General features: G+C 43.8%; 1 protein-coding gene across 1 annotated transcript in view; it reads right to left on the reverse strand.

Annotated features, from left to right (window-relative positions):
* The window catches only part of DNAAF5 (dynein axonemal assembly factor 5), a 101,951-nt gene that overhangs the window by 84,465 nt on the left and 3,260 nt on the right, over window positions 1-14,226 (reverse strand). The window contains exons 2-3 of the mRNA XM_033963761.1: window positions 10,774-10,958; window positions 834-958 (exon numbers count right to left, since the gene is read on the reverse strand). Coding sequence (XP_033819652.1) covers window positions 834-958; window positions 10,774-10,958 — 310 coding nt within the window. The remainder of the gene's footprint in view (window positions 1-833; window positions 959-10,773; window positions 10,959-14,226) is intronic.

The following is a 14,226-nucleotide window of genomic DNA, read 5'->3' on the forward strand; positions in this document are numbered from 1 at the left end:
GATCAATAGCCCAGTATCCTGTTTCCACAATGGCCAATCCAGGTCACAAGTACCTGGTAAAAACCCAAATAAGTACAAAAATAAAGTACATGTATATAATATGTACACCATTTTTCACTGTAACCACAGAAAGGCATTATATTAAGACTCATCTCCTTTCTCTTATAGTGCAATGCTAAAAACCGTGACATTCTCTACTTCAGACCCCCCCCACACACACACCATGCAGGTCCTGGAGAAGCCTAAATTCTTCACAGGTAAGGAAAACTTTGCTTCTGGGTAATTTTTACATTGTCCCAGTAAATGTTGTTGAAGGACCTGCAAGACCACACAGATACCTTCTTCAGTGTGACCAAGTTATTTGGGGATAAAAGTGTCAAGCAATAAATATCAATAGAATTTATATCTACAATTTCAGGATAATCATTATTTAAAATAATAATTTTCTTTCATTTTTCATATTTAAAATGTTGCCAGCTGTAGCATTCCTATTTCTGACTTTGCAAATAATAAAAGTTTCCAAACACACTTCAGAAGTGGTAGAGGGATGCAATGTAAAAAGCAGAATGCCTAGGATAAGCCATAAAATTCAAACATTTAATTTTTCTAACTTATGTTATCTATAAATTATTTGAGGTTCCTAAGAAATTGCCCTGATGTGTATAAGTTAACACACAAGTCAAAGCAGAACCCCCTCCCCCCCAAAAAAAAACACAAACAAAACAAACCATACTCATACACACACACACACACACACAGGAAGAGAGTTGTCTTTTTACATCTCTATTTTAAAATGACTGAAAAAAGGCAATTTGTTCCTACATCGTGCATACCTAATATCAGGTATTTCATCATTTAAGCTGCTGAGTAGCAGAGGAATGAGTTTGTGGAAATATGAATACCTATCCCTTAGATCCAACAGCCAGTCTCCAACTACAGTTGTAACAGCTTGCCGAACCTAAAGGAATAAAACAGGTATCTCAATACATTTTTTTAAATACCATACTATAAATATAACGCAAACATTCCATTTCATACTGGCATTTCATAAAAAGACAAACTTGTAACAAAGGTGTAACAATGTCCAATTTTTTAGTGCATTCCCACTTTACAAACACCAAATAAAATATAAACTGGTACAATAGTCTGGGAGAAGATCACGATAAAGGGCCAGATAATTTTTTCCCCTTTATACACATGCCTCCTATAATCCTAGGGCCAAATTCTACAAAAGCCGTCAAAAAGTAGGCAGTGGCAACCACCCTATTACCGCCTAACTTAATTGGTTTAATTGGAGTCAAGTGGTGTGATAATTGGTCATGCCATCAAAACCCAACTTAACCCTTATTAAAAATTAAAAATAGCCACTACTACACAGCATCCAGGACTGGCACCTATGTCCCTGGCAGTTAGTGATGCAAAGTAGTGCTAAAAACCCAAAGTGGATATGGTTAGGGGCGCCACTGGTCTTTGGAGTCACTATGTACCGCTGGCTGAGATTCAGGAAGGACCCTGGGCACTGGAAATTTATTTATTTTATTTCTTCCATTTGTGCGTCGCACATACCTATACAAGCTCTAGGTGACATTACAGAGGAAGGGGTTAGAAGAGGGTAGGGAGGACTACAGAGGGCAGGAAGGACTGGAGTGGAGAGAAGCATGTAGAATAGTTCATAGAAATTCCTAACTTTACAGATAGGAGCACCATCTATGTAAATGATATCGAAATGAATTAAAGGAATATGTAAAAAGGAATAGAAGGGAGGAACCGTTAAACAACAGAATTCAGTTAGTAAAATAAAAAGAATAGGGGTAAAAACGGTTCATAGTCACACGCAAGACACCAGCGCGCCAACAATGGAGGGCAGACAATTCAGCGCAAGACACCAGCGCACCGCAGGAAAACTGGTTTTAAAGAGCTCCGAAGCGGGGTGTGAGTGGGAAACCTCCCCACACTTTACTGCATAGTTTTCGTGCTGCTATTGGGGGGGGTTTGGGGGGTTGGAACCTAATGTAGGGGGTTGCACCTCCACACTCCCCCAATGGCAGTGAGAACAGTATGCAGTAAAGTAGGGGGGGTTCCCCCCCCACACCCTCTGACGGAGCTCTTTAAAACTAAGTTTTCCCGTGGCGCGCTTGTGTCTTGCGCCGAATTGTCAGTGCTCGATTGTCCCGTCACCGTAAAAACAATGGAATAAAATTTAAAATACTTCATAAACTGGGGGGGAAAAAAAACTGGCATACATTTCTGGTGCCTAGGGTCCTTGGAAGGTGCGATTCTGGAAGCAGTGCCTCTTGGTGATTGACATGTGGTAAGTGCCCATTTTGTAGGCACCTGCCATGGCATGCATTGCTTACAAAAATCAGGGACTTGGTGCTTAAAATGTACACACCATTTGCATACTAAGATTATAGAATAGTAGCACTTACGTGAATAAATGTAAACATTCAGAAGTTTAAGTGGCACCAAATTTAAGCAATGTATAAAAAAAATCTATGCTAGCAGTCACAAATGGCCACACCTTAATGTAATGCCACCTACATGTTAGGCAGCTAAATGCTGGCTTTTTACCACAATGGCTGCTTTTTTTTTTATTATCACCAAATAGGGAGATAACTAATGTAAATCTGTGATGAAATTACTTAACTTAATCACAGCTCTTAAATGTTTATATATTATTTGTAAAAGTGCTCAGACCACATAACCCAATGTTTAGTGATCTCCTCCAGTCAGGCATAAGCTGCTGTGATAAGTTATGATAAGTATCCCCTCCTGATGAAGAGCCGAAACTCGAGTCGGGGGGGCTATGGAGATCAACATGATATAGTAACAATATTGCAAAAAACAAAAGGAATTGACCCCAAAATATCCACAAAGAAGAAAATCCAGAGAAAACCAAAAAAACTCTGTGGAGTGACGATGTTCCTAAATGGACTTTATTTGAAAGTGTCAAAGTTCCAAAGGTACACTGAAATCATCCACATAAAATAATTCCATCCACATAAAAATAAATCATCCACATAAGAGCCTTAAAGGACCTAGTCCGCTAGGGCTACAGGACCCAACACGGTCCGCCTTTCCATTGCAAATGCAAGCAGTGTCTCACTTCCGGCTCACCACAATTGTGATTTAGATTTAATACTTTTTTCTTGGAAAGTTAATTGAAATTTTTTTTTTTTTTTTTACTTAAATAGCTTATTTAAAATCAGTTATCTTTTAAATTTTCAAATCTCCAGAGCAACTACTTGTACAAAGCTGCAGTTACAAAAGCTGTCAACTGATGCCATTTCTTTTCAGAAAGCATGGGCGCAGAGACAGCTCACTAAACACTGTTGCCTGGGAACAGCAAATTCTTCAAAAAGAGGGAGAGGGTGAGATAAAGGGAGAAATTCTACAAACAGCATCTAAACTTAGGCGCCTAAGTTAAATGAAAAATGTTGTTTGAAATGGCAATTAACATCGAAAAAAGTTAAAGCGCCTGACACCTAAATAAAAAGGTGCCTGAAAGCAATGTTACTTACCGTAACAGTTGTTATCCAGGGACAGCAGGCAGCTATTCTCACTAGTGGGTGATGTCATCCGACAGAGCCACGATACGGACGTCTCACAAGCATGTCTTGCTTGAAGAAACTCAGAAGTTCCGAGATGCCCGCACCGCACATGCGCCAGTGCCTTCCCGCCCGATGTTCCGGGCATGTCTCCTCAGTACAGGTAGACAGCAGAGAAGCCAACCCAGGGGAGGTGGGTGGGACGTGAGAATAGCTGCCTGCTGTCCCTGGATAACAACTGTTACGGTAAGTAACATTGCTTTATCCCAGGACAAGCAGGCAGGTATTCTCACTAGTGGATGACCTCCAAGCTAACCTCAATGGGATGGTGGGAGAGTTGGCAACTTAGGAGAATAAATTTTTAGGACCTTCTGATGGGGAGATGAGTGAAATAGCAAACCTCTGGATAGATTCGAAGAGGTCATCCACCAAAGTAGAGACTGCTGAAGAGCAGGAGTGACAATGATGTGTCGAGTCAATGGATCCGCCACCTGAGTCCACTGAGATGCCAGGGTCCACTGAGGAATTTTGAGATGGAGTCTGGTGAACGGCGTCACATGAACTGTAGAGGCCATGTGGCCCAGGAGGACCATCATGAGTTTCGCCGAGATGGACTGGCGAGAAGACACAGACTGGCAGAGAAGAAGAAGGGCATCCATGCGCTGAGGAGGAAGGAATGCTCTGAGACGAATGGTATCCAGGACCGCCCCGATGAAGGGGAGCGACTGTGTAGGCTGAAGATGAGATTTGGGAAAGTTGATCTCGAACCCCAAACTCTGCAGGAACAGAATCGTGGCCTGGGTCGCCGAGATGACCCCCGAGGCCGAGGGAGCCTTGATGAGCCAGTCGTCGAGGTAGGGAAATACCTGAAGACTGTAGGGATATTTCCGTATTCACACCTGAAGGTTAGGCCTCCATGATGTCATCAAGCCTGAACCATTGTTTCAAGAATATCTCTCTGCAAGCAACTTTCCAGCATGAATTTTGCAAGAAGTAAGAAGAATGATGCATTATGGGGATGTACCCGAATGTTGCTATTCAAGGGCATTCATCTGTGCTTTAATAATGGGACAGTGTGAATCTTGAAGAAATTATTCTGTTCTTATCTGTCTAACAGCCCTGGGTCGTCCAGCATATATGATACTTTATACAGAAAGGCTATTCATCAAGTTCTGTTTCTGGATTGGTCCGAGGAAGTCATCTGATGAGATTCAAGAAAAGAAAGGTGCTAATTAATTAATAATTAGTTAGTCTGTGATAAGGTCCGGGGAAGCTCAGATCTGCTCACAGATGTTCTAATTGTAAACTTTTTCTTTCAATAATTAGACCTGTAAGTTACCTTGTGTGATTCTCTGCCTAAGAGATAGAAATTCGGACATTTAAAAACTGTTCTGAACTTAGCACAGATAAACTGAACTTATTGCTGATGATTTATAGCCTCTTCAAGGATTTTCAACACGTGTAACTTTTACAACGGTATTCCTGACGTCTTCCAGCTGACAAGAAAATTTTCTCTTCCACCTAATTGTGCCGGAGAGGCTAATTAAGGGTGAGCATACGGAAATTACTTTTATTAGCTTGGGAATTAGATAGGAATCATTGATAAAGGTAAAGGGTTGAAAAGTTACCTGGGTGATAATATAATCATTTGCTAATCAGGGATTATTATTATAAGGAATAGTGTGTGTTTAACAAGAAGTTTTACTTAGTTGTCTAACCATTAGATTGTGATAATCATGTACTGAGTTTCATTTGTGTAATTAGATATTTTGAACAATATTTAGAATCTGCAGCTGGCTTGTGAATTATATTTTTCTATTTTCATAATAAAGATATTTCTCATTAGCCTGGGTTTGTGTCGTATAATTAGACCATGATATTTGAACTTGAATAAAAGGTTATGGTTTTCTCTAGACCACTTAACAGAAACGTAACGTGTTTATAATACTGCTAAGTGAACCATAAATCCTTCTACAAGACCCTGGTTCCGGAGTGCAGCGGCCAACACTACCAGACACTTCGTGAAGACTCTGGGAGACGAAGACAGACCGAATGGAAGCACTCGATACTGCAGATGTAGATGTCCCACCCGAAATCTGAGGAATCTGCGGGAGGCCGGGTGAATGGGAATGTGAGTGTAGGCCTCCTTGTGAACCAGAGAGCATAACCAGTCGTTCTGCTCGAGGAGGGGGTAGAGAGAAGCAAGCGTCAGCATACGAAACCTCTCTTTGACTAGGAATTTGTTGAGGACCCTGAGGTCCAAAATGGGTCTCAGGTCGCCCGTCTTCTTCGGAACAAGGAAGTACCGGGAGTAAAACCCCTGGTTGTGCTGGTCCACAGGGACCGGCTCGACGGCCCAGAGCCGGAGCAAAGCCTGGGCTTCCTGAAGAAGAAGGGCGGACTGAGTCAAGTTGGAAGGATACTCTCTTGGAGGGTGGTCCGGAGGGACCCGATGGAATTGAAGAGAGTATCCTTCCCTGATGATAGTAAGGACCCAGAAGTCGGTGGTTACGGCCTCCCAGCGATGATAAAAATGATGGAGGCGCCCTCTGATGGGAAAAACAGGGGGAGGCAGAACGAGACTGGTTATGCCCTCGACGAGACAGTCAAAAAGGCTGAGGAGCCTTAGGGACAGCAGACGGCTGAGACTTTTGCTGACCCTTCTGAGGAGGCTGCCGCTTCGCAGGTAGCCTCGCTGGAGGAGCTTGCCTTGGCTGATAACGCCGCTGATAAATCAAAGGCGGTCGAGAGGGTCGAGACTGCTGAGGCTTAGGCTTCGGCCTAAGAATGGACTGGAAGGATTTTTCATGATCCGACAATTTCTTCGTGACAGTCTCGATGGATTCGTCAAAAAGATCCGCCCCAGCACACGGGACGTTAGCCAGGCGGTCCTGAAGATTCGGGTCCATGTCAATGGTCCGTAACCAGGCCAAATGGCGCATCGCCACAGAGCAAGCTGCTGCTCGTGCCGAGAGCTCGAAAGCATCATAGGCCGATTGCATCAACTGAAGACGAAGCTGGGACAGCGAAGCAACGACTTCTTCAAACTCAAACCGAGCCTGGGACTCGATGTAGGGTGTGAATTTCCGAAGCACAGGCAGAAAAAATTCCAAATAGGTGGCGAAGTGGAAATTATAATTCAGGACTCGGGACGCCATCATAGAATTCTGATAGATGCGTCGTCCAAACTTATCCATTGTCCTGCCCTCGCGGCCCCGAAGCATACACCTGGCCAGGATGGGACCGCTTGAGTGAGGATCCGACCAGGAGGGACTGATGAGAAAGCTGAGGTCCCTCGAAGCCTTTATGATGCACCATGCGGTACCAAGCGTCCAATTTGCCAGGTACCGCCAGGATGGAGTAAGGAGACTCAAAGCACCGCATGAAGGTTTGATCAAGGAGCTTGTGCAGAGGCAGGCATAAGGTCTCGGCCGGAGGACGAGGCAAGTGCATGGTATAGAGATTCTCCTTGGAGTAGCGGGACCCCGCATTGAGGGTAATATCCATGTCATCTGCAATCTGCCTGAGAAACGAGGAAAAGGACAGTTGGTCCGCCAACGCTGGTCTCCGAGAAGGACTAGAAGAAGTCGAGGCTTCGGGCTCCACGGAGGCCTGTGAGCAACAGGGCAAGTAAAATACTTCGGGTTCCTCGAACTCCGGGCCAGGAGGAGGAGACCCAGCAGACGCAGAATACCCCATCCGAGGCAATTTCTTTTGAGGTGAGACGGTGGAGTGCAGAGAGGAATGCCTCGAAGAGTGTCTGGAGCGATGCCCCTCTCGATGTCTGGAAGGGGATCGAGTTCGTCTGTGAGAATACTGGTCCCCAGAAGCCTCCAAGGAGCAGATAGGACTCGAAGCTGTCGATCGTAGAGGCGGATGAGTCGGAGCCTCCCCGGAAGCCGCCCAGGCTTGATAGGGGGTCCGGAAGAACTCGTCCTGCCTCCTGCTATGCCCAGGACTGGGAGGCCTCGAAGGTGGACGCCACACTGTGTCATGGGGCGGAGTAATAGGTTCCAAAGGAGGTAGGTCACTAAGGGAAGCTTTCCTCGAGGGAATCGGTTCCAAGGGAGGCATATCTCCAAGAGGAGCCTTCGTCGATGGAATCGGTTCCAAGGGAGGCATGGCACCAACCGAGGATCGCCTCGAGGAGCTGGACACCGCCTGCCGGTCCTCCTCGCCGAGCAACGAGGTCATGCGGCGCGGAGGAGGGGGCGGCCCGCCCCTCGGGACCGGAACTGGGAGGTCACCCTGGATCGAGGCAATCAGCCGGGAACCCATGGTAGTCATGAGCTCCACAAATTGAGCCTCCAGGAGGGACTTCAACGAAGCCGATATGGAGGGATCCGCACCAAACGGGGGCCCTTCCGCACGGTCTTCGCGCACTTTCGGTGCAGTGTGCTTCTGTTTGCCAGGTTTCGGCACTTTAAGCACCACCGGAGGAACTATGGGGGTCAGTACCTGTTCCGAGGAGACAGATGAAGGCACCGGCGCTGAAGACGAGGCCGAAACCGGCGTGAACGAGGCTGGTTTCAAAAGACCCGAAGCAGCCGGGGAGACAGAGGGCTTTGTCGATGAAGTCGAAGCCCCAGTTGATGTTGAAGCAATAGGATCCAACGAAGCTTCCATCTTGAACATGGACTCCCACAGCAGGCAGCGGTGCTTAAACGCTCGCGCCGTCAAAGTGGAGCAAGGCCGGCACGATTTTGGAAAATGATCCGAGCTGACACTGGAGACAGCGTCGATGAGGGTCCGTGAGCGAAATCGCGCGCTGGCACTTGCTGCACTTTTTAAAACCGGTGATCGGCCGGGACATAGGCCGGAAAAGCTCCGCCGCAAGGTCGAAGGCGCGGGGCCCAAGCCAAGCGGCCGAACCGGTGTCAGAAGGAAAAATTTTTTTTTTTTTTTTGAAAAAGAAATCAAAGAAAGAAACAAACACACGGGAGAGCCCAAAAGAACCCAACCCGCGGGAATTAGAAGGCAAAAAACAGATTCAATGGGCGCAGAATTGAAGTTGAACTTCTCAGCTCCGCGGAAGAAAATGAACTGAGGAGACACGCCCGGACCATCGGGCGGGAAGGCACTGGCGCATGCGCGGTGCGGGCATCTCGAAACTTCTGAGTTTCTTCAAGCAAGACATGCTTGTGAGACGTCCGTATCGGGGCTCTGTCGGATGACATCACCCATTAGTGAGAATACCTGCCTGCTTGTCCTGGGATAATCATGCCTACGTAGGTAATTTACAATACCTAACGCCACTATGGGCGTGGCCAATGCTGGAAGTGGCGTTAGGCGCCGTAAAGTACCTATGAAAAGAAAACCCTGGCCTAAATTTCTGGCACTTATCTTTCCTGAAGGCACAATTCTGTATATGGCACTGTCACTTGATTAAGATGTGATCGGTGGCCACCGATATCAGTGCTATATAGAGAATCCAGGCTAGAAAGCATGGTATGCCTACAAATTTTCCAAATAAATCCAAACCTTGCAGCTTCTACAGATAAAATATTTATCTACAATCTGCCCAAAAATGTTATGCCAGCTTCCAAGATAGATCAAATTATCAAATATCTTACTACTGATGAATATAAATATTGTAGATAAAACAAGAATCTCTCTGCTTCAGGAAGCAGGTGAAAGTTTGGTTCTTTTCTCCAGTCTTTAATGGAAGGAGCAACTAACTAGTCATATACACACACAAGTACAATTCTAAAACAGCGCCCGTCTAACTTAATTGGTTTAATCGGCACTCTAATTGGCTGTGCTGATTAAAAAAATTAAAATGTCATTTAAAAAAATGGAGGCGCCTAAGGGTGCCTTCAAAAAGAGCACCATCATCACACCTATGGAAGCGCCTTTCAATGCCTAATGCCACTATAGGCGTGATCAACACCAGAAGTAGTGTTAGGCATCGTAAGGCACCTCCATGGACGTGATTCTATTGAAAAGTAGGTGCTGGGAATGTAGGCCTTGAAAACCTTGGCCTACATTTCTAGTGCCTACCTTTCATTTAGCCGTGATTCTGTAAACAGCATGTTGCGTGACTGACACATGACTGGCAGCCATTTTTAAGGCAGCCACCAATAAAGGCACAGTTAACAGAATGCAGGCCACAAGCTCTAATACAAGCTGCACATACTTTAGCAGGACTTACTTATCCATTCCTACTCTAGCTGAGATCATTTTCAGGTAGCATTTTTTACGCCACAAGCAATTTATCCTCGGATACAAAATAAGAGGGACTAACCTAACTCTTGTAACTATTTCCTGCCTATATATTCCACCACTGCTTATACCTCATTAGGTATCTATTAAGATGTTTTAATATGTATTGTGTTGACATTAGCAATAATGTTTATTGTTATTTGAATATTTTTACTGCTGTAACTGTCTATTGCCTATGTCTGACTTATTCTTTGCTGTACACTATCTTGGGTCAAGTTCTTCAAAAAGAGTATATTTATCCTAATAAAGTAAATATAAAAGCATATCTATTAAAAAAAAAGTCTACAGTGAGAAAAGTAATAATAAAAAATGTGTAATAATACCAACGGTATGGCATGAATCCTAGCATAAATGTGTATTTTACAGTAGACTCTCAGTCATCTGGCACCCATACGACACAGCAGAGGAAAGGCCCTGCCGGAACTGTCCAGAAGCAGCCTGTTTATGGCGCTTTCTCCACTCACCAGCTGCCCCTTCTTCAGGTAAGGGAGGTTGTCAGGGCCAGCTGCTGCTGCCGCTTTGAGGGCAAATGGGCGAGAGGGAGTGTTGTCAGAACTGGCAGTAGCTTTGGGAGCTGGAAGGAGTGGGGTTGTTAAGTCAGGAACATGATTTTGGAGGTTGTTAGGTAAGGAGTGCTGTAGATAATTTTTTTTTTGTCAGTTAGTTGTGTATGTCGGTTAATTGAATACCAGTTAACTGGAATTCTTACAATATTTCTTTTGCCAGTTGGTTGTGCATGCCGGTTAATTGAATACTGATTAACTGGGATTCTTACTGTAATTCTTTTATTGACAATATATATACATTGTAGTTACATATGCTTATTTTATTAAAAAGCTTCTACATCACGTAGTTTGCTCAGAAACAAAATCAATTACAGCATTAATTGTTCCATATCTGTGAAAATGTGCTGAGGTGGGAAGAAGCATTAAGTGGGAAAAGGAGATTTTTGGTTTGGCTTAAACAGTAGTCTCAAACTTATTCTAAGAGTAATAAAAATTACCTGAGGAGCATCATCAAAAAGTCGTTGGGCTAAATGAGATAACACATCATCCACAGACTTCCCATTACCATACTGTATGACCGTGCCTGTAGTATGGATCACAGCTACACGAACCTTTGAATGCTGATGTGAAATAGTTTGCATAAGGGGATTGATCAGAGATTCAGACTGCATGTGGAAATGTTCTGAAAAATAAAAAGATTTGAATAAACTTCTATACAGCGTAATTTGTGATGCAGCATCGTAGTTAGAGAGTGTGGAGCAGTGGTTAAAGCTACAGCCTCAGCACCCTGAGGTTGTGGGTTCAAACCCATGCTGCTCCTTGTGACCCTGGGCAAGTCACTTAATCCCCCCCTCCCCCGTTGCCCCAGGTACGATAGATAGATTGTGAACCCACTGGGACAGAGAGGGAAAACTGCTTGAGTACCTGAATAAATGCATGTAAAACCATTCTGAGCTCCCCTGGGAGAAAGGTATAGAAAATTAAATAAATAAATAAATAAAATAATACAGGTTCCTATTTAGAATAGAGGAGGGAGGATAGACAGCTGACAGAATATATGCAAACACAGGACTGTTTCTAATCTCCAACAGAGAATTGCAATATCTGCATCATCAAACAACACTTAATCCAGTGTTTCTTAACCTTATTTGGTTCCTACGCTCCTTTTGTACCCCCTCTTCCTAAGCCACATAACCACTACTGAGAGCTACATGTGTAACTCTTAACCGCTAACAATGCTGTTACCTTGTCACTAAAATTACAGTAGCAGTTATATTACCAATAACTGTCTTAATAAAAAAATTTGAAACTTGTCTCAAATTTCAAAACCCTTCTCTGCACTAGTGCTGCCCAATCTGAATCGATTCACTGAATCAATTCATTCTCCAAAAAAATTAGTGATCAATATTCTCACACACACACCCCGGGAGACCTGACATACTTCTGTGCCTCCTAAATTAGCAGTGGTGGTGGCAGGCCGGTAGAGGCAACACGCTAAACAGGCTGCTTATAGCCTTCTCCACCATGGTCTTCCCTCTGTCACATCACTGATGATGTGGCAGAAGGAAGCCCTGGCAGGGCAAGCAGGAAGCAGCCTGTTCACTGCGCTTTCTCTGCCAGTCACCGCTGCTACTACTTTGGGAGGTACGAAGATATGTCAGATCTCATGGTGGGGGTATTGGTCAGGAGGTGCTGCACAGGATAGGAGGGGGGATGGAAAGCTGCTGCACAGGGGGGAGAGGAATAATTGTTGGACAAGGGGTGGAGGAGAGTAAGGGAGAGATACACAGAGGCAGAAAGGGGTTATAGGGAGAAATCCTGCAAATGATGGAGGTGAGGGAGAAATGTTGCACAAAGGGTAGAGGGCAGGGAGAGATGGTGCATGGGGAGAGAGAAAGAAATGTTGCACATGATAATGGAGGGGAATAGAGAGGTTTGACCCAGGACACAAGGCAGGGGGAAAGAGAGATGGCAGACAGTGAATAAAAATTTGTGTCAAACAGGTCCCTCCGCTTCCAGGATGAAATATGCCTCAAAACACCACCTTGTCGGGCCTTTCAACTGCAAACCGCCAAATGATGTTCCTACTCCCACTTCATATCAATCCACTGGCATTAACTGCCCCCATAGATTAGATCCCTTGAAGGACTCCTCAACTTTAGGGAAGCAATAAAAACATACCTGCTCTCCTAACTCCCTGCTCATGACCGATAAGATTACAAAGAAATGTATATTGATACAAGATCCTCAGTAAGTGTGGTGTTAGGATAAAAACTTGTATTGAAAAATCTTGCACTGTAGCAATGTCAAATTGAACCTATAAACTGTATATTATGGATATTGGTATTAGATCCCTAGTATGTGTCAAGTTAGGATAAAAACTTGTACTGTAACTATGGCAAATTATAACCTGTCAAATGTATATTATGTATGTTAACCTGAAACCTGTCCTGAGCTCTTTGGGGAGGACGAGATGGAAAACAAATAAATAAATGTTGGATATGGCAATGGAAGAAGGTAGAGATGGAGGATGAATGGTGAGCACGGAGAAAGAAGAAAACATTAAATTGGCAGGAGACCCTGGCGAGCGAGTTAACAGAAGACAAATAGAAACCAGAGTCTGGGACCAATGCAATTTGAATAATAAAATGACCAGACAACAAAAAGTAGAAAGAATAATTTTATTATGTCAGATCTGAAGTCTGTATCCTGCCAGAGCTGGTGTTAGACAGGGAGCTAGGACCTGAGAGGAAAAGTCTTTTTGTACACCAGTGTTTTTAGTTATTGGCTTTTTAATTTTTTAATCTTTTAGTTCTCTTCAATTTCTAATTATTGTAAACTGCATAGAACTTCACGGCCTTGCGCTATATAAACTGATTATTATTATTTACACCAGTGTTCTTCAACCTTTTTACACTTTTTACATACTTCCTTTAAAGACAGATTAGCTTGTGTTCTGATATAGTTAAACCTATCCTCTTGTTTTTTCCCTTTTTTTTCCGAACCCACAGTGTAACTTTATGCTACTCCTCACCCCTCATGTAGGTTTTATATTAAGTGTAATGTGTAATTTGTCAATATTTGTTATATTTTAGCCTCTTGAATACTTTTATTTTGTTAATGTACATCGCCTAGAAATTTTGTAATAGGCGATTCATCAAATGTCCAATAAAACTTGAAACTTGAAACTGTGGACTGGCGGAAATAAAATAATTATTTCGTGGACCGGCAAACTACTAAGACTGAAATTTTTTTTAAAAACCATCGCCGCCCCATCCCCGCGAGCTCGGTCCCACAAACCATCTGATCCCATCTGCACAAGCCTCAAATAGTTATGATTTTATATTGAACATATTTTATTAAAGTATAAAAAGAAACAATATTCTATACAATTGTCATTTTATAAATACAAATAATACAGGGCAAAGATCAACAAAAACCCTGTCTCCCCTCTCCTTCACATATATCCCCTCTACTATCAAGAAAACTGAATAAGCTAAATGATTACAGAATGCTACACAAATATCATGTAATAGAATACCACAGTCACACATGACAGGAATAATGTTAAGGGAGTAGAACTAGGGCAACTGCCCCCTGGTCAGAGAGAGCCCTAAGCCAGCTGGAAGCTAAAGAAGTAGAGCCTGGGCTTTGCACTCCCCAGTTATGTCTAGCAAGATACATACTTCAAATCTGATATATTTGAATCACAAGATAGAAATAAAATTATTTTTTCTACCTTTTGTCGTCTCTGGTTTCTGCTTTCATTGCCTTTTCACTCTCTTCCATCCAGCGTCTGCCCTAAGAACATAAGAATTGCCACTGCTGGGTCAGACCAGTGGTCCATCATGCCCAGCAGTCTGCTCACGCGGCGGCCCTCTGGTCTAAAACCAGCACCCTAACTGAGACTAGCCCTACCAGTGCACGTTCTTGTTCAGCAGGAACTTATC

Source organism: Geotrypetes seraphini, chromosome 11 (assembly GCF_902459505.1).
Source record: "Geotrypetes seraphini chromosome 11, aGeoSer1.1, whole genome shotgun sequence".
Taxonomy (NCBI): domain Eukaryota; kingdom Metazoa; phylum Chordata; class Amphibia; order Gymnophiona; family Dermophiidae; genus Geotrypetes; species Geotrypetes seraphini.